Source organism: Oncorhynchus nerka, linkage group LG10 (genome assembly GCF_034236695.1).
Source record: "Oncorhynchus nerka isolate Pitt River linkage group LG10, Oner_Uvic_2.0, whole genome shotgun sequence".
NCBI lineage: Eukaryota > Metazoa > Chordata > Actinopteri > Salmoniformes > Salmonidae > Oncorhynchus > Oncorhynchus nerka.
The window spans coordinates 81,678,361-81,705,064 of NC_088405.1; the positions used below are offsets into that span (position 1 = coordinate 81,678,361).

Consider the following 26,704-nt stretch of genomic DNA (forward strand, 5'->3'; position numbering starts at 1 on the left):
CTATAGTCCATATTCACAGTGTCAGTGTGCTCTGTGCAAATGGGCTAGTGGTAGGAGGTGTGCCAAGCAAACACCGATCATGACTTCGAAAACACTTCCACCTCAAGCATGTTATGCAGCGGACGGTGAAAGCACTCAGACAATCAATCCACAGAGGAAGGACAGCTCAGACATACCACAGGACTAGTAAACATGGTAGATATTCAAAGCTAACAGATCAGAGATACCCAATGTCACCTTAACTGCTTGATAAGAGATACTATTTTTTTATGGCTTAGACATGCTTGATGGCATTGTGAAAGGTATTTAAGACTAGACCTATAGTTTGGGTTGGGGTGGGATAAGAGAGCAGCAGTTCAAAAAGCTCAAGATGAGCCAGACATTAACACCATTTAATATGTTCAGGAAGATCTCATGGTCAACCTAACTAAACATCTCAGATTCAATGTAAACCAAATATCCATTGTCATGATCTTCCAATTGGTGCAAATCAATCAATTTTTTTTAAGTCCAGTGTAGTCAAAAACGTTATTTCAAATGTGTGCGCTAAGGTATATACTTCCACACAATAAGGTTCATCACAGACAGTCCTAACAAAATTCTTGCTTGAGGAATTTCTATTTGCAAAGAAGCTATTTTTTTTCATTGAAAACAAATCACAATAGTAGTTAATTGTTACCCAGAAAAGATTTGATATTGACATAAAGGGTTGCATTGGACCTTAAAAAGAAACCGCATGTACACACTCCCTCAAATGGTTTGGAGAAAATATCCTTTCCATTTCATTCAGCTATGATCAATTGTATTCTTCATAATATAAAATAATGCCACGGAATTGTCTGCCAAATGAACTAGTGTAGCCCACAGCCATATGTTAGGCCTTGATCTGGCTATTACATAAGTACAACGCAGAGAATGGTATTCTGTTCTTCTGAAATAGACATTTTCTTCATATCATGTTTCTTTAGACCCGTCTAAAATAATGGATTTATTGTGATGTGTAGGCTATAATACATGGATTTAGACTTTAAAAATGTAAATGTCTGCATCAGTGGCTTGAATGCTATGCGTGGAAGGCAGGAGATGCTAAGTGTTTGTTAATTAAACGGTCAATTTCCGTCAGACAGGCAGTTAATTTGCTTGACAATCACCAGCTGACAATTTCATGACTGCCACAGCAAAACCCATGACTTAAATAATCTGGCTTCTTCACCTGCAGGATCGTCTGAGACCAGCCACTCTGACAGCAGATGAAAATGTGGGTTTGCACAACCGAAGAATTTCTGCACAAACTGTCAGAAAACATCTCAGGGAAGCTCATTCCGCATGCTCTACATCCTCACCAAAGTCTTGACCTGATTGCAGTTCGTAACTGACTTTCGTGGGCAAATGGCCACTGGCACGCTGTAGAAACATGCTCCTCGTGGATGAATCTGTTTCAAACGTACTGGGCAGATAGCAGGCGGCGTGAATGGCATTGTGTGGCCGAGCGGTTTGCTCTTGTCAAAATTGTGAACAGTGCCTCATGGTGGCGTGCAGTTATGGTATGGGCATGCATAAGCTACGGACAACGAACACATTTGAATTTTAAAACCAATTACTATTTTAATGCCCATTGTCGTGCCGTCCATCCACCTGCCATCACCTCGTTACAGCATAATCATGCAAGGCCCAATATCACAAAGATCTGTACACAATTCCCGGAAGCTGAAAATGTTCCAGTTCTTCCATGGCCTGCTTACTCACCAGATGTGTCACCCATTGAGCACGTTTGGGATGCTCTGGATCAAAGTGTATGAATGTTCCAGTGCTTGCCAACATCCAGCCACTTCACACAGCGAAGAGTGGGACAACATTCCACAATCAACATCCTGATCAACTTCATGGGAAGGAGATGTCGCGCTGCATGAGGCAAATGGTTGTCACACCATATACTGACAGGTTTTCTGATCCTCGCCCCTACCTTAAGGTATCGGTGACCAACATATCTGTATTCTCAGTCATGTGAAATCCATCGATTAGGGCTTCATGAATTTATTTCAATCAACCGATTTCCTTATATGAACTGTAACTCTTAAATTATTGCATTACTATTTTTGTGCAGTGTATTTTACTGACAAGTGTTAATGTAGCAAAACAATTTAACCATCAAGTTCACTGGACTCCAGAGACAATTTTATACAAATTGTTTCCACACCTGTCTTGTGGTAAACAAAGTCTATAAACACCATTAAACTACTGAAAATATGGTAAACAAAATAATATCCCCAGAAAGTGAGTCCTGAGGCCACTACACGCAAATTTTGTTCTGAAATAATCAAAGCTTGATGAGTTGGTTATTTGAAACAGCTGTGTAGTGCTAGAACAAACACAGGGGGGGGGGCAGGATATAGTTTGTGCCAGATCATGAGTGATCCCTTAGTGGAATTGCTTTTGACAGCTTCGCCTCCACTGGCCAAGGCGAGAGTAGATAACCCAAGCAATGGGAGGCAATACCGACCAATGGCTTCAGGGTTCCCTCTTGCAGGGAATAGATTGCAAAATCTAGTGACTTTGCAGACCGGTAAAACCATTTAATTGAGTGTGTGTGATGTAGTGCATCCCTCTGTGCAGTACCTGGGATGGAAGGGCACATCCTAACCCTGAGTGTGAGAGAACAGAAATATTTACAGTAGCTTCAGAAAGTATTCACACCTCTTGACTTTTTCCACATTTTGTTGCCTTACAATCTACATTTTAAATAAATAAATGTCGGCTGTGTCACTGATCTACACACACAAATACCCCATAATGTCAATGTGGAATTGTTAAGACCATTTTTACAAACTAATTAAATTAAAAGCTGAAATGTCTTGAGGAAATAAGTACTCAACCCCTTTGTCATGGCAAGCCTAAACTTCAGGAGCAAAACATTTGCTTAAGTCAGACAAATTGCATGGACTGTGTAATAATGATGTTTAACATGATTTTTAAATGACTACCCATCTCTGTACCCCACACATACAGAGAATTGTAAGGTCCCTCAGTCAAGCAATGAATTTCAAGCGCAGATTCAACCACAAAGACCAGGGAGGTTTTCCAATGTCTCTCAAAGAAGGGCACCTATGGGTAGATGGGAATATCACTTTGAGCATGGTGAAGTTATTCATTACACTTTGGACGGTGTATCAATACACCCAGTCACTTCAGACGTGTCCTTCCTAAAAATGTTTGATGGAGAAGGAGACCGCTCAGGGATTTCACCATGAGGCCAATGGTGACTTTAAAACAGTTAGTTTAAATGTCTGTGATAGGAGAAAACAGAGAATGGGCAAACATTGTAGTTACCCCACAATATTAACCTAATTGACAGAGAGAAAAGGAAGCCGGTACAGAATAAAAATATTTAAAAACATGCATCCTGTTTGCAATAATGCACTAAATACTGCAAATAATGTAGCAAAGAAATTAACTTTTTTCCCCAAATACAATGCATTTTTTTGTGGTAAATCCAACATCAGAGTACCACTCTTCCTATTTTCAAGCATGGTGGTGGTTGCATTATGTTATTGGTATGCTTGTCATCAGCAAGGACTAGGGAGCTTTTAGGATTAAAAAATAAATGGACTAGAGCTAAGCACAGGCAAAGTCCTAGAAGAAAACCTGGTTCAGTCTGCTTTCCAACAGACACTGGGAGACAAATCCATCTTTCAGCAGGACAATAACCTGAAACACAAGTCCAAATATACACTAGAGTTACCTACCAAGACGACATTCAATGTTCCGGAGTAGCTATATATATAGTTTTGGACTTAAATCTTCAAAATCTATGGCAAGACTTGAAAATGGCTGTCTAGCGATTATCAACAAACTTTACAGAGCTTGAAGAATATTGTACAATCCAGGTGTAGAGAGCTCTTAGAGACTTACTCAGAATGACAAAAAGCTGTAATTGCTGCCAAAGGTGATTCTAACCTGTATTGACTCAGGGTGTTGATTACTTATCTAAATCAAGTGTTTTATTTAATTATTTTTTATATAGTTAGAATCTCTTCCACTGACTTTTTTTGGTCAACAATCCACACTAATCCCTTTTAATCCCACTTTGTAACAAAATGTGGAAAAAGTAAATGGGTGTGAATACCGCCTGAAGATGATGTATATGATATTTAAAAGTACATTTGTTTCGGTTTGTGCAGAAAATGAGACTAGGGAAATTGAGAGCTCCTAAAAAGAATGAAGGCACAAAAACCTATATTACCTCTGACCTAAAAAGCAGAACTAAAATCCGCACTCCTATTGAGATTCTTGCAAGGTTAAAAGGGGAACTCACCTAAAAAACATATTTTGGTATTTTTGTCATTAGTACACTGTTCTTACAGTCCCAAAATGTTTGTAATGTCAGTCACGTTTTAGATACTGGACTTTCAATAATCGCAGTACCACCAGCCACATCATCATGATGAAGCAAAATGCATTTTGGGACTATCAACAGTCCCAAAATATCAATAGTTGTTTTTTAGTGGAGTTCCCCTTTAACCTGAATGTTAGACCATGGCCATGTTGCAAGAGTCTCAATAGGAGTGCAAATTTAGTTTAGCCTTTTAGATCACAATAAATAAAATTACACTGACAGGGGGGCTGATCCTAGAATTCCTACTCAGACGCCTGATACATATGACCCCTGATATATTTAAATATCGCAGGTTTATAGACTTGATTCAGAGACCTGCATCTCCCTCTGATGTTTCTTCCAGTCTCTTGGGAAGAGGGTTCATTACAATTACTATTTTCATCACTATTCAAAGCAGAGGGATTTGAGAAACTATGGAATGTCATTGGGGAAATCACACTATAGGACGGTTTTAATTGCAATCAAAGGCCTTAACATAAGCACCTTGAAAATTTAAAGGTCAGCAACTTCATGATAAAGAATAGGGGATAAAAATAACAGATGACTAAGGTGCCATAGGCTCCCGAGTGGCACAGCGGTCTAAGGCACTGCATCGCAATGTTAGAGGCGTCACTACAGACCCTGGTTCAATCTCCTGGCGGTGTCGCATCCGGCCACGACCGGGAGAGCCATGAGGCGGTGCACAATTGGCCCATCATTGTTAGGGAGGGTTTGGTCAGCCGGCATGTCCTTGTCCCATCGCGCTCTAGTGACTCCTTGTGGCGGGCTGGGCGCAGGAACACTGACCAGTCGCTAGCTGTTCAGGGTTTTCTCCGACACATTGGTGCGGCTGGCTTCTGGGTTAAGCAAGCACTATGTCAAGAAGCAGTGTAGCTTGGCGAGGTTGTATTTTTTTTTGGGGCGCACGCCTCTCCCGAGCGATGGGACAAGACTATCAATCAATTGGATATCACGAAATTGGGGAGAAAAAGTGGTAAAAGGTCAAATTTAGGTTTGCCTCAACGCGGAATATCAAAATCAGAAGGTAAGCACTTATTTGACAGGCTTTATTCTGAATCGAGCATTAGCATAACCTGAGACAGCAGAATCAGCGTGGTTGTTCCTGTTGATCTAAATGAGCTCCACAGAAAATGAATTGGATTGAGATATTCAGTGTGTATGCACCTCAATGGTGCAATGCAACTGTGTGCATGACAGTCAGGGCCATTATTGATTCAATAGACCTCAACGTCAATATGTGGTCTTTCATAAAACAGCAAAAAATAAATAAATAAAATAAAACCTCACATTGAATATTAAAACAGTGAAATCAAAAGGTAATGTACCATGGTGGTTGGATGTTTCATTACTCTGTATGAAACCTAGCCAAATCAACTTGGACAGTAAGTGTTCAAGACACCCGTATGCATCAGCTCTCTCTTCATTTGCAGCAACACACCTCACTCCCCCTCATCAGTACCAATAACGCCCACCTTGATAAATGCAGGGATACCACTTTAAAAATGCCACCACCTGCAACAATTAGTCCTCTTTCAACCATGCCAGAATGGAACTAGAGATTAATTATTGACTGAGTATCTTTCGTTTTGTTATGTAGATTTATATTGTTCGGCGATTGATGGATTGTTGTGCAAATACTATAAGTGCACTTCCATTGTCTGCTATTTGAGTCACACCGTACCACTCAGAGGGTCTTCACACTTGACTAAAAAAAATAGCTTCTGCTACACACACCCCTTGAAAATAGTGGATTTTGCTATTTTAGACACACCAGTTGCCGACCGGAGGATAAAATCGAGCACACAGCCATGTGATCTCCATAGACAAACATTGGCAGCAGAATGGACTTACAGAAGAGCTCAGTGACTTAAAGCGACACTGTCATAGGATGCCACCTTTCCATCAAGTCAGTTGGTCAAATTTCTGCCCTGCTAAAGCTGCCCCGGTCAACTGTAAATTCTGTTATTGTGAAGTGGAAATCTCTAGGCGCAACATCGGCTCAACCGCAAAGTGGTAGGCCACACAAGCTCATAGAACAGAACCGTCGAGTGCTAAAGCGCGTAAAAACAGTCTGTCCTTGGTTGCAACACCCATTACTATAATACACCTCATTATGAACGATGCCAATCGCCATATAAAGTCAAAAGAAGAAAAAGTCTGGAAGGAGGAGAGATATCTAGAAACGAGTCGGTTGACCGTTACGTACGGATTCATTGTCTGATTAGAGGACCTTGTGCATTTCAGGTAAAATAACTCCATTTAAATTCCAGGACAAATTAGCCAGTAACAGCAAGTTAGCTAAATAGGGCAAATTAGCCAACAATCGCAAGCTAGCTAGCTAAATTGCCATTAATGTTTAATGCTTTTCGACCTGTCCCTAAATTTATATAATTGGTTCTGAAATTTCAACCTGCGTATCGTGATCACGTTTGGTGTGATGGGACACAATCAATTTGTGCACGATGGCGGACGCGGTTTGGGCATGGTGTAAGATTAATGTCAAGCATCAGCTGGTGTAAAGCTCACTGCCACTGGACTCTGGAGCAGTGGAAATCCGTTCTCTGGAATGATGAATCATGCTTCACCATCTGGCAGTACGACTAATCTGGGTTTAGAGGATGCCAGGGGAACACTACCTGCCCAAATGCATAGTGCCAAGTGTAAAAATTAGTGGAGGAGGAAAAATCGTCTGGGGCTGTTTTTCATAGTTCGGCCTAGGCCCCTTGGTTCCAGTGAAGGGAAATCTTAAAGCTACAGCATAAAATGACATTCTAGCCGATTCTGTACTTTCAACTTTGTGACAACAGTTTGGGGAAGGCCCTTTCCTGTTTCAGTATGACAATGCCCCCGTGCACGAAGCAAGGTCCACACAGAAATGGTTTGTCGAGATCGGTGTGGCAAAACTTGACTGGCCTGCACAGAATCCTGACCTCAACCCCATCGAACAACTCTGGGTTGAATTGGAACGCTGACTGCAAGCCAGGCCTAATTGCCCAACATCAATGACTGACCTCACTAATGCTCTTTTGGCTGAATGGAAACAAGTCCCTGCAGCAATGTCCCAACATGTAGTGGAAAGCCTTCCCAGAAGAGTGGAGGCTGTTATAGCAGCAAAGGGAGTACCAACTCCATATTAATGCCCATGATTTTGTAATGAGATGTTCGACGAGCAGTGTCCACATACTTTTGAACATGTAGTGTATACTGCAATGTAAACTTGCAAACTTGTCACGTCTCGACTAGGACTGGCGATCACGATATTTTGTCAGCCAGTTAACCTCTCTGAACACAGAACCCGGTAGCGGGCTGAAATTCCACAACATACGGTGATCGCTACATAAATAGTAATATTAAACATTCTTGAAAATACAAGTGTCTTGTGTGTATTTAATGCCTAGAATCTTGCTAATCCAACTCAGTTGTCAGATTTAAAAAAGGATTTACTGCGAAAGAATACGATGCGATTATCTGAGTATAGAGCCCCATAAAAAAAAAACATTTCAACCAGCACAGGTGTAACAAAACCACATACTGCATTAAAATAAATAGTTTACGTTTGACAATCTTCGTCTGTTTGCAAACCCAATGCTCATTGTTACACAATGAATGATTTGTTTGATAAAAATCCGTTTTTATAGCCGAACACAAAACATTTTGTGAACAGCTTGTGTCGTGAATTCTGTCTCATTCCAGGTAAATAACCCACACAGAACGGGACTTTTCCAGTCATGTTTGGTTTCATTGCAATCAACTGGTTTGTAACACAACCAAACCTGATGGGCCATTTCGCGGGACGTATTGACTGAAAGAAACCGATTTGAAGACAAGTAATGACATCACTGTGCACCAATGATATGACCACTGTTTCGTTGATTGACTGTATTTTAACCCAATGACCACTGATCGTCTTGAAATCTAGCTGGGTAGATAGCCAATGAGCTGAGGTAAACGGCAGTATGCAATGGTTGTGTGTTGGAAGACCAACCCATGTCGTAAACTCCAGCGTAAAGAGAATCATTCACTATTGAAGTTTTATTCCGGAAGGAGCTACGCATTTTAAGCACAGCGTTGTGTTGGTAAACGCGCAGATTCAGCTGTTTATATATATCAATCAGTATGGCGGCTAAGTCAGGGAAAGCTAAATCGAAGTCTAGATATACAGATGTACACACAATTTTAGAAGAAATTGATCGGAAAAGTGAGAGATTGTTGTAGGACGATTCATTTAGCGATTCCCAAGTGGAGGAATATTTTTTGAATGGAGAGGACACCGTTGTAGCCACTGTGTATAATCTGTAACGTAACTGCAGAAGAGGAACAATGTCACCGTTTTGGACTGGTAAGTTCTTATCATGCTAATGCCCTTGTTTGAAATTAATAATATAAAATATTATTTGTGATTATTTTACATTTTAGAAGCAATATATGAACATGTAATGTCATGAAATGTGAGATGCGTGTGTCTGCCGCCCCAACCCAACCCACATGAAATAGCCTATTTGAGGCTGTTGAGGGGTGGGCAGGCCCAAAACAATGGCCAAAGTGAAATGGAGACAGTAGATACAGCTGGTCTGTTGTAATATAATAAAGACAGTAGATCTAGCTGGTCTGTCATAATATAATAGAGAAAGTATATGTAGGAGGTCTATAATAATATATTCAACCTTATGTTCCCTGTACTCTATATATACACTGCTCAAAAAAATAAAGGGAACACTTAAACAACACCATGTAACTCCAAGTCAATCACACATCTGTGAAATCAAACTGCCCACTTAGGAAGCAACACTGATTGACAATAAATTTCACATGCTGTTGTGCAAATGGAATAGACAACAGTTGGAAATTATATGCAATTAGCAAGACACCCCCAATAAAGGAGTGGTTCTGCAGGGAGTAACAACAGACCACTTCTCAGTTCCTATGCTTCCTGGCTGATGTTTTGGTCACTTTTGAATGCTGGCGGTGCTTTCACTCTAGAGGTAGCATTAGAAGGAGTCTACAACCCACACAAATGGCTCAGGTAGTGCAGCTCATCCAGGATGGCACATCAATGCGACCTGTGGCAAGAAGGTTTGCTATGTCTGTCTGTGTAGTGTCCAGAGCATGGAGGCGCTACCAGGAGACAGGCCAGTATATCAGGAGACGTGGAGGAGGCCGTAGGAGGGCAACAACCCAGCAGCAGGACCGCTACCTCCGCCTTTGTGCAAGGAGGAGCAGGAGGAGCACTGCCAGAGCCCTGCAAAATTACCTCCAGCAGGCCACAAATGTGCATGTGTCTGCTCAAACGGTCAGAAACAGACTCCATGAGGGTGGTATGAGGGCCCGACGTCCACAGGTGGGGGTTGTGCTTACAGCCCAACACCGTGCAGGACGTTTGGCATTTGCCAGAGAACACTAAGATTGGCAAATTCGCCACTGGTGCCCTGTGCTCTTCACAGATGAAAGCAGGTTCACACTGCGCACATGTGACAGTCTGGAGACGCCGTTGAGAACGTTCTGCTGCCTGCAACATCCTCCAGCATGACCGGTTTGGCGGTGGGTCAGTCATGGTGTGGGGTGGCATTTCTTTGGGGGGCCGCACAGCCCTCCATGTGCTCGCCAGAGGTAGCCTGACTGCCATTAGGTACCGAGATGAGATCCTCAGACCCCTCGTGAGACCATATGCTGGTGCGGTTGGCCCTGGGTTCCTCCTAATGCAAGACAATGCTAGACCTCATGTGGCTGGAGTGTGTCAGCAGTTCCTGCAAGAGGAAGGCATTGATGCTATGGACTGGCCCGCCAGTTCCCCAGACCTGAATCCAATTGAGCACATCTGGGACATCATGTCTCGCTCCATCCACCAACACGTTGCACCACAGACTGTCCAAGAGTTGGCGGAGAGGAGGAGGTCTGGGAGGAGATCCCTCAGAAGACCATCCGCCACCTCATCAGGAGCATGCCCAGGCATGGTAGGGAGGTCATACAGGCACGTGGAGGCCACACACACTACTGAGCCTCATTTTGACTTGTTTTAAGGACATTACATCAAAGTTAGATCAGCCTGTAGTGTGGGACTCCAAATCCAGACCTCCATGGGTTGATAAATTTGATTTCCATTGATCATTTGTGTGATTTTGTTGTCAGCACATTCAACTATGTAAAGAAAAAAAGTATTTAATAAGAATATTTCATTCATTCAGATCTAGGATGTGTTATTTTAATGTTCCCTTTATTTTTTTGAGCAGTATATATATATCTGTTTATTATACCTCAGCATTACAATATTGTGTAGAGCTTTGGCAAAGTGGGTGATGTTTTATCCTTCCTGTTTGGCCCTGTCCGGAGGTCTCATCGGATGGCGCCAGTGTCTCCTGACCCCTCCCGTCTCAGCCTCCAGTATTTTTGCTGCAGGAGTTTGTGTCGGGGGGCTAGGGTCAGTTTGTTATATCTGGAGTACTTCTTCCGTCTTATCCGGTGTCCTGTGGGAATTTAAGTATGCGCTCTCCAATTCTCTCTTGGAGGAGGACCTGAGCCCTAGGACCATGCGTCAGGACTACCTGGAATGACGCCTTGCTGTCCCCAGTCCACCTGGCCTTGCTGCTGTTCCAGTTTCAACTGTTCTGCCTGCAGCTATGGAACCCTAAAAATGTTCATATTTACTCGAGGTGCTGTCCTGTTGCATCCTCCACAACTACTGTGATTATTATTATTTGACCCTGCTGGTCATCTATGAACGTTTTAAAATCTCGGCCATGTTCTGTTATAATCTCCACCCGGAACAGCCAGAAGAGGACTGGCCACCCCTCATAGCCTGGTTGCTCTCTAGGTTTCTTCCTAGGTTTTGGCCTTTCTAGGGAGTTTTTCCTAGCCACCATGCTTCTACACCTGCATTTCTTGCTGTTTGTGGTTTTAGGCTGGGTTTCTGTACAGCATCTTTGAGATATTAGCTGAAGTACAAAGGGCTATATAAATAAATTTGATAGAGGACTGAGGGTCTTCCAAATATTGAAAGTGTGTAAATAGTTACCCATGTTTTTTTTGTAAATGTATATATTTTCTTCATGTTTTTTTCTCCATTTTTTGAGGGGGTGTGATAGAATACCATTTTGGTATTTTGTATATAGTTATTTGTTTCAAAATGTATACCTTCACCAATTTGGCCACTTGGGTATATTTGGGCTACTTGTGTGACTTCATGATAAATGTCATGTAGCACACTCATTTGGAAAGTTATCATTCTGAAACTTTGCACATGTACTGTTGCCCTCTTATATTTTTCACTGAAATTATCCCAATCATCCTATCTGAATGTTTGTTTTATCTTGTTCATTTAAAAATAAAAAAATAATGTTTTTCATTGTATTATCTAAACCAGATCTATTGTGTTGTATTATCCTACATTCAATTCACATTTATGCAAACGTCAGAGTGTTTTCTTTCAAATGGTACCAAGAATATGCATATCCTTGCTTCTGGGCCAGAGCTACAGGCAGTTAGATTTGGGTATGTCTTCAGGCGGAAATTGAAAAATGTGTTGGAGGAAACTGTCGAACTGACAACCGAAGTTGATCAACCAGCCCGCTACAAGGAGTCGCTAGAGCACGATGAAACAAGGACATCACGGCCGGCCAAACCCTCCCCTAACCCGGATGATGCTGGGCCAATTGTGCACTGTCCCATGGGTGTCACGGCCGGCTGTGAAACCCATGGGATCTAACCCGAGGCTGCAGTGGTGCATTAGCACTTATTGTTGAATTTGCGATTTCCAACTTGTTTTTAATGTTTATGGCCGATGAGCACCGATACGTTTTATCTATAGTTTCTCATTTCTCTTCATGTGACAAGGATAAAAAATGATTTGCCAGTAGATTGCCGACTTCATGCATGATGATGACTGCTTTCTAGCGAAGATTTTTAAATGATGATGTTGACATGATCAATCCAATCAAAGCTTTGGTAGATATTTTGGTAGATATAGGCCATTGACATTTTGGTAGATATAGGCCATTGACATTGAGCCTTCTTTGATGGGCACTTCTAATGTAAATCTATGGCAGCACCCAAGGGGCTTGAGTTTGAGCTCTCCCCGTAGATTTTGTGACGTAGGGTCCCATGAGTGACACCCTGAGCCAATCATTGCACAACTAGAGAACAATACCAACCCCTATGCTTCGTATTTTCTGCTGTCTTCCCCACCACCAGAGAAAACACTGAGCTAGGCTGAAACACCTGCATTTTGGAGCTGCCTTACTCAAGAAACAAAAAAAAGAGACCACGTTTGTATGCGGCTTTAACTCAATGATTGTTTATTTTTATCTAAACAGGTAGGCCTCAAAACAGGTGTGCCCTAAATGACACATCGCCACTGTATCCTTGCCTTGACTTAAGTTGATTGGCAACGCAACATTCTTGGTCCGCAGCTCAAATATACCAGAAATATCACAGTAGCCAGTAAGCAGCGCAAACTATTTAACAAGCTGAGCAATTTTTCTGAAACTTATTACAATAATGCAACCAAACCATAATACTCTTGAGTTATGCAACAATACACAAGCATTAGCAGACCATTAAAGGGTTTATTTTCTCATCTGTGCACATTAAATTAGCTGACAATACACAGCTAACTCCTGCTAGCTAGCTAACATACTTCATGATTAAGTAACGTAAGGATATCAGTAAAATTGCCTTAGAAAAAAACAGGCTTCATTTTATCAATATCATGGAAGTAATTGAGGTAAAACGCAAATTGCGACTGAAAACGTGGACAATTCCCAAGGGAGTTGCTTCTTGCCTGGGGGCTTGGTATACTCAAGCAAAAAATAAAAACACAGATTTAAAAGCTACGATGACAATTTCAGAATGTAACAGGAATGTAACTGCCGCACCAGCAGTAATGAGTCATGACCGCAGTAAAATTCAACATTACCGCTGAGTCACGTTAATCTCCTACTATGCACATGTTAGTAGTACCCAACTCACTAATGATCATCAGTTTACTACTCGGGGCTTTATTGTCCCACTATCCACTCTGACATCAATGTAAATGCAATTGAAATCACTTCATTGTGATTTTGTCAATTTGAAGAAAGAAGTTTAACAAGTTGAAACTGAGTGGAAAACATGATTGTTGTGGATGTTGTTTCAAAGCCTAACACAACAAAATGGATGGTGTTTTAAGGTGAAAATGAATTCAAAACACCCATGTGCATATTCAAGCATATGCATAGGCCTATATGAGGTCAAGCCCCCTGTAAAAAACTTGAATATAAATAATGATTGAGCTGTTATACAATACATAGCCTACTGCATATTACACTAGGCAGAAAACTTAACACATTGGTGTAGCCTAAATTTAAGAAATCCAGTTAGCCTGCAATTATAGTGAATTTGATTTTGAATAGCCTAGTAAAACATTTTTTATACACTTAACAAAAATATAAACTCATGTAAAGTCTTGGTCCCATGTTTCATGAGCTGAAATTCTCAAATCATCAAGTCAAAAGTCGCACCATGCAGCCCATACAGTGGGGCAAAAAAGTATTTAGTCAGCCACCAATTGTGCAAGTTCTCCCACTTAAAAAGATGAGAGGCCTGTCATTTATCATAGGGACACTTCAACTATGACAGACAAAATGAGGGAAAAAAATGCAGAAAATCACATTTTTAATTAATTAATTTGCAAATTATGGTGGAAAATAAGAATTTGGTCACCTACAAACAAGCAAGATTTCTGGCTCTCACAGACCTGTAAACTCCTTCTTTAAGAGGCTCCTCTGTCCTCCACTCGTTACCTGTATTAATGGCACCTGTTTGAACTTGTTATCAGTATAAAAGACACCTGTCCACAACCTCAAACAGTCACACTCCAAACTCCACTATGGCCAAGACCAAAGAGCTGCCAAAGGACACCAGAAACAAAATTGTAGACCTGCACCAGGCTGGGAAGACTGAATCTGCAATAGGTAAGCAGCTTGGTTTGAAGAAATCAACTGTGGGAGCAATTATTAGGAAATGGAAGACATACAAGACCACTGATAATCTCCCTCGATCTGGGGCTCCACGCAAGATCTCACCCCGTAGGGTCAAAATGATCACAAGAACGGTGAGCAAAAATCCCAGAACCACACGGGGGGACCTAATGAATGACCTGCAGAGAGCTGGGACCAAAGTAACAAAGCCTACCATCAGTAACACACTACGCCGCCAGGGACTCAAATCCTGCAGTGCCAGACGTGTCCCCCTGCTTAAGCCAGTACATGTCCAGGCCCGTCTGACGTTTGCTAGAGAGCATTTGGATGATCCAGAAGAAGATTGGGAGAATGCCATATGGTCAGATGAAACCAAAATATAAATTTTTGGTAAAATCTGAACTCGTCGTGTTTGGAGGACAAAGAATGCTGAGTTGCATCCGAAGAACACCATACCTACTGTGAAGCATGGGGGTGGAAACATCATGCTTTTGGGCTGTTTTTCTGCAAAGGGCGCCAAATTTTGAGTGAAAACCTCCTTGCATCAACAAGGGCATTGAAGATGAAACGTGGCTGGGTCTTTCAGCATGACAATGATCCCAAACACACCGCCCGGGCAACGAAGGAGTGGCTTCGTAAGAAGCATTTCAAGGTCCTGGAGTGGCCTAGCCAGTCTCCAGATCTCAACCCCATAGAAAATCTTTGGAGGGAGTTGAAAGTATTTGTTGCCCAGCAACAGCCCCAAAACATCACTGCTCTAGAGAAGATCTGCATGGAGGAATGGGCCAAAATACCAGAAACAGTGTGTGAAAACCTTGTGAAGACTTTGACCTCTGTCATTGCCAACAAAGGGTATATAACAAAGTATTGAGAAACCTTTGTTATTGACCAAATACTTATTTTCCACCATAATTTGCAAATAAATTCATTAAAAAATTCATTTAAAAAATCCTACAATGTTATTTTCTGGATTTTTTTCCTTCTCATTTTGTCTGTCATAGATGAAGTGTACCTATGATGAAAATTACAGGCCTCATCTGTTTAAGTGGGAGAACTTGCACAATTGGTGGCTGACTAAACACTTTTTTGCCCCACTGTAGGTTTTAATTTCTATGGCTTTCTATGGTGTGTATCATTCACAACTAACGTTGCCAAAACTCTAAATCTAATTCTCAACTTAGTCACTTCATATGTGCGCTCTCACTCCGGAATGGGAAAAATATCCTATTTTATTATGCTAAGTTAAATTTGATTCTTCTTACTATAAAATCATATAATATAAAAATGTCATGTGACTTATAAGCATATCTTGTCTGCTAAATTAACAAGCCTGCAGCCAATGACATGGAGCATAGTCAGATAAACAGTAGGCCAATTCTTAATTAATTAATTGTGATGTGTATCCAATATATTTATCAGAGTTTGATATATTTACACTGAACAAAAATGTTTTTAAAAAGTTCACATGACTGGGAATACAGATATGCGTCTGTTGGTCAAAGATACGTTTTTAAAAAGGTAGGGGCGTAGAAAATAACTTTTCAGTATCTGGTGTGCAGCGTGACACCTCCTTCGCATAGAGTTGATCAGGCTGTTGATTGTGGCCTGTGGAATGTTATCGTACACGTCGATCCAAAGGATCCCAAACATGCTCAAGGGGAGACAGGACTGAGTATGCAGGCCATGGAAAAACAAAGACATTGTCAGCTTCCAGGAATTGTGTACAAAGCCTCGCGACATTGGGATGTATATTATCATGCTGAAACATGAGGTAACGGTGGTGGATGAATGGCATGACAATGGACCTCAGGATCTCATCACGGCATCTGTGCATTCAAATTGCCATCGATAAAATGCAATTGTGTTCTTTGTCCGTAGCTTATGCCTGCCCATATCATAACATACCACCCACTATAGGGCACTCTGTTCACAACGTTGTCATCCGCAAACCACTCGCCCACATGACGCCATACACTTGGGCTGCGATTGTGAGGCCAGTTGTACGTACCGGGGTTGTAAGGCAGGTTAGATGCAATGCTAAATTATCAAAAACGATGGAGGTGACTTATGGTAGAGAAACTAACATTCAGCTCTGGTGGACATTCCTGCAGTCCGCATGCTAATTGCACACTCTCTCAACTTGATACATCGCTGGCATTGTGTTGTGTGACAAAACTGCACATTTTACAGTGGCCTTTTATTGTCCCCAGTTCAAGATGCCCATGATGTTCCAAAGGCTGAAGCAGCTTGTATGCGTAGAGGCCTGGAGATGCTAAAAGTGTTTGTTAATTAACGGTCAGTTACCGTGAGACCGGCAGTCTTTTGCATGATTAAGCGGACGGTGTGTCAATAAGTAATGCGGCTTAGCTCGCGACCTTCGCCGACTCCATGGGGGAATTGCAGCGGTGAGACAAGATCTTAACTACCAATTGGATATCACGAAAAAGGGGGTAAACCCCATTGCACAGAAAAGTCTGAATACATTGGCCATGCTGTCAGTCCAGCATGACTTCTGTCATGTTCAAAACAACTGGAAACTCTGATCTGGGAAATCTCAGACTTCAGTGAGTTCAAGACTACTGGGAACTCAGATAAAACTAGCTCTGATGAGGGAAATAATGTTGAACGGTAATACAACCCTAAAGTCCAAGAGCCCACAAGAAGGACCACTGCGCCACCTTCCTCTTCAAGTGCGCACAGCACAACAAGGGGAGTCCAAAAATGGTATGCTGCTGCATTATGTAATATGCCAGGAAGATATCTATACTGTAGCTAAGAAAGTAATACTAAGTGTATGTTGTGTAGTAAACTGTTAGTAGCCCATGTGCCTCACCCTAATAATTTGGTGTATTTTCACCTCTTAAATTTTACCTACTGTTCTGACTTGTTGGTGCACATTTAGTCTATAGCCTTAGAGAAATATCATCAAATATGAAGATAAAAGCTTTCATTGTCTGCTTACATGCCCCCTTTATTTATCCTACGGTTCTGACTTGGTGTACAGGAATATTTTAAGAATGGCCTGTTCTGTTGTCATACATTTCAAAAGTGCTGAACAAATGGTTGCCTTCATCCATCTTAGCTCGCTCATGTAAGGAATTGCTATTTCGTATGCAGGTGACTAACTTACTGCTAATTACATGGCTACAACTCACAGTAAAGCCTGTGGGGTCCCCTACAGGATAGCTCCCACATTACACACATAATCTCCTTTGTAACCGAACACTGTGTGCCCGAAGAAGATTCTACGATGACGGACAGACAACTGAGCCAATGGCGGAAGACTACAGACTACAACCAGCTGAACCAATCCGAAGATCCGATCTTCCTAGAGTCAACCTACTTCCTGTGACGTATATAAGGGCTGTGCTGACTGTTTACGCTCTCTTGCCTGCCGTTCCACACGAACTAACGGAAGAGCCGTAATTACGCTGTACTACATATTTTCACTCTGAATAAACTGTTTACTTGTCATAAAATTTACCACTTAGTCTGAATCGATCCTTGACCGGCTCACCCATCTACATATCCAATTGCTAACACTCATTAATGTCTTAATCGAAATTACGGATTGCCTCTTATCCGCTTATTGTTCCCCTACGCCATAGTTCATACAGTTCAATTGTCAGTAGAAACCACATTTGTTTAAGCAAGTCAGCCATAGCAGCTATGTTTTTTTAAAGGCAGTAAATGAGGCTGAATGAACTGTTTCGCTGCCAGACAAGGCTCCGCTTATAGCCAGGTGTAGCAAGTCGTAAGGTGTACAGAATGCTTTCGGGACAGCTTTATGTAGGCCTAACAGTTTGGTGGCACTGTTTGTCACAGTTATAGTGCAATTAAAGTATTGTATAGTGGCTTTGCTGGCATGTATCAGAAAACATTTGAGTTTGCCCCACCAAGACTTACATGTTAAATCACCACTGCAAGGATGCAATGTGAATTAAAAAGTAGAAAGCTCTTTAGCCACTCCGCTCCTCAGATTCTCCTGTAGTGGTAATGGGGCCTTAAACCTTTGTTTGATCAAGTGCATTTCCTTTGTTGTCCATGTGACCACCTCATACAGACAATGTGTTTCTCTGATCCTAGTTCAACCACCTTACAGCACCTGTCTACTGTGACAATTTGAAGCCTGCAAAGATCAAGATCAAAACCTGATTAAATAAAAGGGTCAAAAAGCTATACCATCTGACAGACATACTCATTGCGTTGCCTTCCACCCATCCTACCCAGACTAAACTATTTTATTTATTATTATTGCCTGGTCCCCAGGCTCAATTGCACTTGAAAGGGCTGTATCTTAAAATGGCGGCGGGAGAGGGAGCGAGCCAGCTACAGCTGTATTAAATGGGACTTTGAAAATTGGTTTAAATTGCCAATCAAAATTAATGTTCTATCACATTAGCCATATTATTTTAGGGATGCCCAATTGAGTTTGAGCATGTGAAAACTACAGTATTTCTAAGATGCGTACAATGAGATTTTGCTAACTAATTTCCTTGTTTAACACTAGAACCGCTAAAGCAGTCATTTTGACTGCTCATAATTATTTTAAAAATTACTGCCATTTTTAAGTCGTGCCCCCCTCCGTCCATCACGTTTCCTAAATAAGTCTATATAAATACACTGTTGGTGTAATAATTATAATATCACAAACAGAACTAGAGTTATAACCAGTCTCAGGGGGAAAGCATAAAGAAAAAATGACATGCCCTCCTGTTGCCCCTCCTCACAACAGCAGGGCCTGCTGCAGCTCCTTCCTCCTAGAGTTTAAAGTGCCCAGCTGATAATCACCTCAAGTATTGCCTCAAAACTATACTGAAATTATTTTCACACATAAGAGACTAAATCAATTAACTAAAGTATGATGGGTAGAAAGAGGGAGAATAGGTGAGTTGATGAGCAAGGGGAAGCGAATGATTACGTAATCACAAATTGTGAATGAAGAACAGGGCAGGCCATTCTATTGATCCATTCTAATTATAATCTTTAAAATGGTATGTAGCATATATTAATCCACCGAATCAAAGCAGTCTACAGTGAGAGCGTGCGTAACTGTACATGTTGATCGGCTATCAATATCTGGGAAAATGTCCACAGCAGCAGGTGAGCGAGTGTTGGAGAATATGGTGATGAGGCTTGTGGAACCTTATGTTGGCAAGGGGAGAAATGTCACCATGGAAAATTTCACTTCATTATCATTGGCGAACAAGTTGCTTGCGAAGAAAACAAGTCTGGCCAGCACCATGAACAAAGTGAGACGGAGCTACCTCCCTTTGCGCAAAATAAGGCACCTGCAGAGCCGTTGTCCAATGGTGCTGAAGAATGACAAGACAATGGGGACACAAAGAGAACCGGAGACTATTACGCACTAGAACGAAACAAAAGGTATGTCAAAGTGTGTCAAGCAAGTGAAAGTTAGCAAAATTGTGTCAACTGTTAGGACAAGGGATAACAGCTAAATTAAATCCAAATGGTGCCATTGAATAAAGATGCACGCAACAATTAACTATTTGACTGCTTTCATATCGACACTTCTAGTCATAATGCCATTATCGCTTTTGTGCCGAGTTTCACTATTTATAAAGACCACTTGGCACTTATGTTTAGGCTACTGATGTTTTCATAATTTGACCGTGTCTTTTGACCTTGCATTTGTGGCTGGGGTGTTTTTTTTCTTTCATAGTTATAAAAAAAATAAGCTGTTACCGTGTTCTAACACAAATGCTTTCTGTTTCATAGTTGTGACAATGGCACACCACAAATCAAATTGATTGAACACTTGAATTTTGGCATTTGTGATTTTTTTGTTCTTACATATAGCCAACAGCAACAAACTAAAGAAAATGCTTGTGTTATCTGAAATAAAATAAAGGTTAGAATATAATGTTACCCAAGGCCTTCATAAAAACATTTTTTTAATAATTACACCGTTAGAATGTTGCAGTCTGAATGACTGCTCATTAACTTGAAGGGGGGGCTGTCGAGGCCCAGCGGTTCTAGTGTTAAATTGCTTGCATTGCTCACGCTTTGAAGTCCACAATGTAGGGGAGGTTCTAAGGGTTGCGCTAATGGTAATGCAGAGATCAGCCAATTAAAAATCAGTGGTTGTTTCATCCTCATGCCATAGCCTCCAGCACTTAAGAGCGTTGGGCCAGTATCCGAAAGGTTGCTGGTTCAAATACCAGCCGTGGTCCATTCATTGCAATGAAAGCATACAACTATGTGAAAATCTGTCGATCTGCCCTTGAGCAAGGCACTTCACCCTAATTTTCTCCAGGGGTGCAGTACTACCATGGTTAAACCTGTAAAAACAACATTTCACATTTTATATATTTTTTTAAACCTGGCGGTTCGACAGAGAGCCGGTTGGAAGACAAGATTACCTCAAAATACACAACAAATAGGATGTAGAAAAGCTAATTGTTGATCATATTCCTATTATTATGGTTAAAGAAAACTGTACTCATTAATCTAAGTGTGGCAAGCTACACAGCCCTGCTCCCCACCTTGTGGAGAGATGTATGTGGACCATATAGACCCCCAAAACTACACTGGCGGTGGTCCATTCATTGCAATGAAAGCATACAACTGGTTGTATACCTCACATGCATGAATAATTTAACCATAAACAGCTAAAAATAGACAATTAACATGGTGGAATAAAACCTTCGATCCTGTGCATGTCAAGACGAGTTAAGTTGGCACACTTCTCCTCACTGCGATTTTTGGGGCGGCAGGGTAGAGCGCTGAACTAGTAACCGAAAGGTTGCAAGTTCATATCCCCGAGCTGACAAGGTACAAATCTGTCGTTCTGCCCCTGAACAAGCAGTTAATTAACCCACTGTTCCTAGGCAGTCATTGAAAATAAGAATTTGTTCTTAACTGACTTGCCTAGTTAAATAAAGGTAAAATAAATTAATAAACTGCATCATTTGGGTCCTATATTGTGCGTGGAGATCATAACCAATCTGAATTAAAGGCGGCACTTCTGATGTATTTGCTGCTTTCTTGACATAGCCTATAACATACACCAGTCATAATCGAACATAGGCTTATCATTCTGGCGAATAGCCTAGGCTTATTGCATGTCGCTCAGTTAGGCACTTACCATTTGAAATTAGCACCACACAGAGCAGCAGAGTTCCTTTGCAAGATGGTAAAATTGACATCGTAGATATCTCGGTAAATCCAGTAAGCAATCGTGAATACAGGAGTCTTCAAATATAGCTTCCGACCGGTGTTTGTCTATGGCAGGTTCTTCGAGCGTCAAGTTCAATTGTTTACAATATATGGTGGTGTAGCCTTTCTGAATCTATCTACTATGTCAAATCTGACACTTGTCTGATTGGCTTTCTGATAAAACGCAACGCATGACGAAGACTTCTTCTCTTTCTAAAGGAGCACCAAGCGGCAGAAGAAAGTTACATGTATCCGGATTAAGTGGCTCAATTGCGCCCTCAATTAAGTATTCCACAATGTTCCAAATATGAAGCCAAGTCAACTGGTTAATAAATTCAACAAATGCGCAATTGTTCACAAATACGTGGCAAACAAATATACTATTTGATGTTGAATTCCTCCGCGCTCAGTAGGATAAAGGCTGAGAGATTTGATGATGGTATAAATTGAAGTGCCTGAGATATAACACTGATTACCTTAGCCTACAGAAAGATAAACGTTGTGTTTTTCAAACGGTCCTGAAACTGGAGAGCGGTTGTTGATTTCCACGACTGGGCCAATTAAAAAAAAAAAACACAAAAAAAACAACCAACACCGGATGCAACAATTTAGCCAACAAACGCGATTAATGGAGAGTCCGCCCGTCGGTCTTCAATGTGCGGAAGGCAACACCGGTTCGGGTTCAAAGACGGGTGCCTCCTGCCTTTCTTAAAAAGTTCTCCAGTACACAGGCGAGACGAATCTTTAGTAAGCAAAACATGGAAATTCCAGGATTAAAAGGATATACTAAAGAAACTCGACTAATAATATTGGATAGGCTGTGAGATTCCTCGTTTCCAAAACTATCACAGCGTTTCCCAACCCAAGTCACTGCATTTGATTCATGCAGTGATATGATAGTTCATCTAGTTCCCAGATTTTAAACGGCAGTCCATGTACCACGTGTCGATGTTAGGCTACCTATAAATCCTCCTCCTACACGTCCTCAGACACAAGAATGTTGACCCTAGTTACTGAATCTGCGGCAGTAGTCCAAATCCATCCCCTAACTGTGGTTAAAAACTCACGGGTAGTTCGACTTCATTGTTTCGCACTATCCTGCTCAGCGTTGGCCATTTACGCATTCGTTGCCGCTCGTCTGGTTAAGGGAATAAAGATAAATTGCTAATACATACTCCTCGTATGCGTTGTGTCCGGTACAGCAGGTATTAACAGTAAAAAGGCGACTTTCTCAAAGGCAGTTGCTACAGAGATCGTTCTCCCTCGATCTAAGGATTCCACACGCACAACTGAAAGTGGCATGAACCAAATTTCAATCACGTGGTATCCTCATCAGACCTCAGTCTGACGCACACAATGCATCGCTTATTCAATGAGATGGACAGTGTGCATGTGTAGCCCATCATGTATTTTTTTTTTCAAATCAATTTGTGAATTAGTATCGAAAACATTTCGTCAATTCTTATAACATGTTGCATGTAGCCTATACATTCGTTGAGCCATGAGCAAATCTAGACTATTGATTACATTTGAAATTCCAGGTGAGCAACATCGTCTATTCTCTGGTTACAACTTGGTCTCAGGGAATGTCGTATTATTCTATACGTAAATCTGAGACAACATTTAGTATGGTTTTCATTTGTGGATGTCCATCATTCCTTTCACACGCTAGGCTAGGAATTGGGGGTTACGGTTAGGAGTTAGGTTCAAGGGTTAGGGTTTGCTAACATGCTAAATAGTTGCAAAGTAGCTAAAAGGTAGTAAGTAGTTGCTAATTATCTAAAATGCTAAAAGTTGTCTGTGACAGGAATCAAACACACAACCATTGGGTTGCTAGACGATCACGTTATACATACACAATGACCCTCCTTTAGTTTTTGCCTTAAGTGACCTTGTGTCTTATGTAACTATACCAAACGTAACATAACATTCTACACTGAACAAAAAGATAAACACAACATGTAAAGCATTGGTTTCATGAGGTGTAATAAAATACCCTAGACAGTTTCCATATGCACAAAAAGCTTCTCTCAAATGTTGTGCACAAATTTGTTTACATCCCTGATAGTGAGCATTTCTCCTTTGCCAAGATAATCCAGCCACCTGACAGGTGTGGTATATCAAGAAGCTGATTAAACAGCATGATCATTCCACAGGTGCACCTTGTGCTGCAGAAAATAAAAGGCCACTAAAATGTGTAGTTCAGGTGTGTCAATTATTATTTTTTTTTTAAATGTACCACTTTTTCTCTCCAATTTATGATATCCAATTGGTAGTTACAGGCTTGTCCCATCGCTGCAAGTCCCGTACGGACCTCGGCAGAGGCAAAGGTTGAGAGCCATCGCATCCTCTGAAACACAACCCTGCCATGCCGCACTGCTTCCTTACTCACTGTTCGCTTAACCTGGAAGCCAGCCGCACCAATGTGTCGGAGGAAACACCGTACAACTGGTGACCGCAGTCAGCGTGCATGCACCCGGCCCGCCACAAGGAATTGCTAGAGCGCGATAGGACAAGGCCATCCCGGCCGACTAAACCCTCACCTAACCTGAACGATGCTGGGCCAATTGTGCGCCGCCTCATGGGTCTCCCAGTTGCGGCCGGCTGTGATACAGCCCGGGATTGAATCCTGGTCTGTAGTGCCTTAGACCACTGTGACACTCTGGAGGCCCTTGAAGTCTCAAGTCTTGGGGGAGTGTGCAATTGGCATGGTGACTGCAGGAATGTCCACTAGAGCTGCTGCCAGTGAATTGAATGTTCTTTTCTCTACCATAAACTGCCTCCAACGTTGTTTTAGATCATTTAGCAGTACGTCCAACCGGCCTCACAACTGCAGATCACGTGTATGGCTTCGTGTGGCCGAGCAGTGTGCTTTTGTGAACAGAGTGCCTCACACTCTAAAAAGAAAAGGTTCCTGGAATATCCTTTAGTGGTTCTTAAAAGTGAAACTGTGGGGAAACCCCATAAGTTCTTCTGTCTGTTTGTTAATGTTTGTCTTTCCTATTTAACTTACTTTTATAGATGCCTTGGTGGGTGGAGGGTTTGGAGGGAGGGAGGGGGGAATGGAAGGGAAAATGAGGGGTTAGGTTGTTCTGTTTTTGTTGTTATATCTGAAAATCTATAAGTTAAATAAAAAAATAAACAAAGGGTTCTTCAAGGATCCCCTTTTAGTGGATCCTCAAAGAACCTTTTGGGGTACTTTTAACCAGCCCCTCCCCTATTATAAGTTAAATGTTAAATGTAGTTAAATGTAATAATAATAGTAATATGCTTAACAATAACAATGCTACAATATTTTATTTGTCAGTGTTATAATTTTAATGGCAAAGCAGAATAAAAAAATCAACATTTGAGGTAAACTCCAAGCAGAGCCCCAATTCCAATGGATATATCCCCTGGCATGTTGATGTTCTCTGTACAACACTGTGTTCTACTCCCTTCACAGAACAGTGCAAACAGGCTCTAACCAGAATAGAAAGAGTGGGAGGCCCCAGTGCACAACTGAGCAAGACGACAAGTACATTAGTGTTTAGTTTAAGAAACAGACCAGACAAGCCCTCAACTGACAGGTTCATTAAATAGTACCCGTATCTCAGACTGGCCAATAAAAAGAAAAGATGACAGATGAACTCTGCTTAGAAGGCCAGCATCCCTGAGTCGCCTCTTCACTGTTGACATTGAGACTGGTGTTTTGCGCGTACTATTTAATGAAGCTGCCAGTTGAGGACTTGTGAGGCATCTGTTTCTCCAACTAGACACTAATGTACTTGTCCTCTTTCTCCATTGTGCACCAGGGCCCCTCACTCCTCTTTCTATTCTGGTTAGAGACAGTTTTCGCTGTTCTATAAAGGGAGTAGTACACAGCGTCGTACGAGATATTCAGTTTCTTGCCAATTTCTCAAATGAATTTCTCAGAACAAGAATAATGAGTTTCAGAAGAAAGTTGTTTGTTTCTGGCCATTTTGAGCCTGTAATCGAACACCACAAATGCGGATGCTCAACTAGTCTTAAGAAGGCCTGTTTTATTGCTTCTTTCACCAGGACAACAGTTTTCAGCAGTGCTAACATAATTGCAAAAGGGTTTTCTAAATCATCAATTATCCTTTTTTAAAATCTTTATTTAACTAGGCAAGTCAGTTAAGAACAAACTCTTATTTTCAATGACGGCCTATTCTTATTTTCAATGACGGCCAAAGCACACCAGTGGGTGTGCTTTGCTGCAGGAGGAACTGGTGCACTTCACAAAATAGATGGCACCATGAGGCAGGAAAATTTTGTGGATATATTGAAGCAACATCTCAAGACATCAGTCAGGGAGTTAAAATATTGGTCACGAATGGGTCTTCCAAATGAACAATGACCCCAAGCATACTTCCAAAGTTGTGGCAAAATGGCTTAAGGACAACATAGTCAAGGTATTGGAGTTGCCATCACAAAGCCTTGACCTCAATCCCATAGAAAATATGTGGGCAGAACTGAAAATGCATGTGGGAGCAAGGAGGCCTACAAACCTTACTCAGTTACACCAGCTCTGTCAGGAGGAATGGGCCAAAATTCACCCAACTTATTGTGAGAAGCTTGTGGAAGGCTACCTGAAATGTTTGACCCAAATTAAACAATTTAAAGGCAATGCTACCAAATACTAATTGAGTGTATGTAAACTTCTGATCCACTGGGAATGTGATGAAAGAAATAAAAGCTGAAAGAAATGATTCTCTCTACCATTATTCTGACATTTCACATTCTTAAAATAAAGTGGTGATCCTAACTGAATTTTTATTTGGATTAAATGTCAGGAATAGTGAAAAACTGAGTTTAAATGTTTTTGGCTAAGGTGTATGTAAACTTCCGACTTCAAACGTATGTCCTTCTTTGCCGCACATGACCACACAGCTGGGCAGTAGTCCAGGTGCGACAAGACAAGGGCCTGTAGGCCCTGTCTGGTCAACTGAGATGTCAAGAAGGCGGAGTAATGCCCTATCATGGATAGACCTCTTCCAATTTTAGCAACCATTGAGTTTATGTTCTGACCATGAAAGCTTGCAATCAAGGGTTACACACATTAGTTTAGTCTCCTCAACTTGCTCAAAAGCCACATTATTCAATAATAGATCTAAACAAGGTTTAGCGTCGTCTGTCTTCAAGCGATATAACATGGAGAGGTGGCCCTATCGGAACACTA

General features: G+C 41.4%; 1 protein-coding gene across 1 annotated transcript in view; it reads right to left on the minus strand.

The window, feature by feature from the left end:
• Positions 1-22,808, minus strand: part of tmem132e (transmembrane protein 132E) — a 343,313-nt gene extending 320,505 nt beyond the window's left edge. The window contains exon 1 of the mRNA XM_029671542.2: positions 21,452-22,808. Within this exon, the coding sequence (XP_029527402.2) occupies positions 21,452-21,512 (61 nt within the window). The 5' untranslated portion in view covers positions 21,513-22,808. The remainder of the gene's footprint in view (positions 1-21,451) is intronic.
• Positions 22,809-26,704: the final 3,896 nt, after the last annotated feature.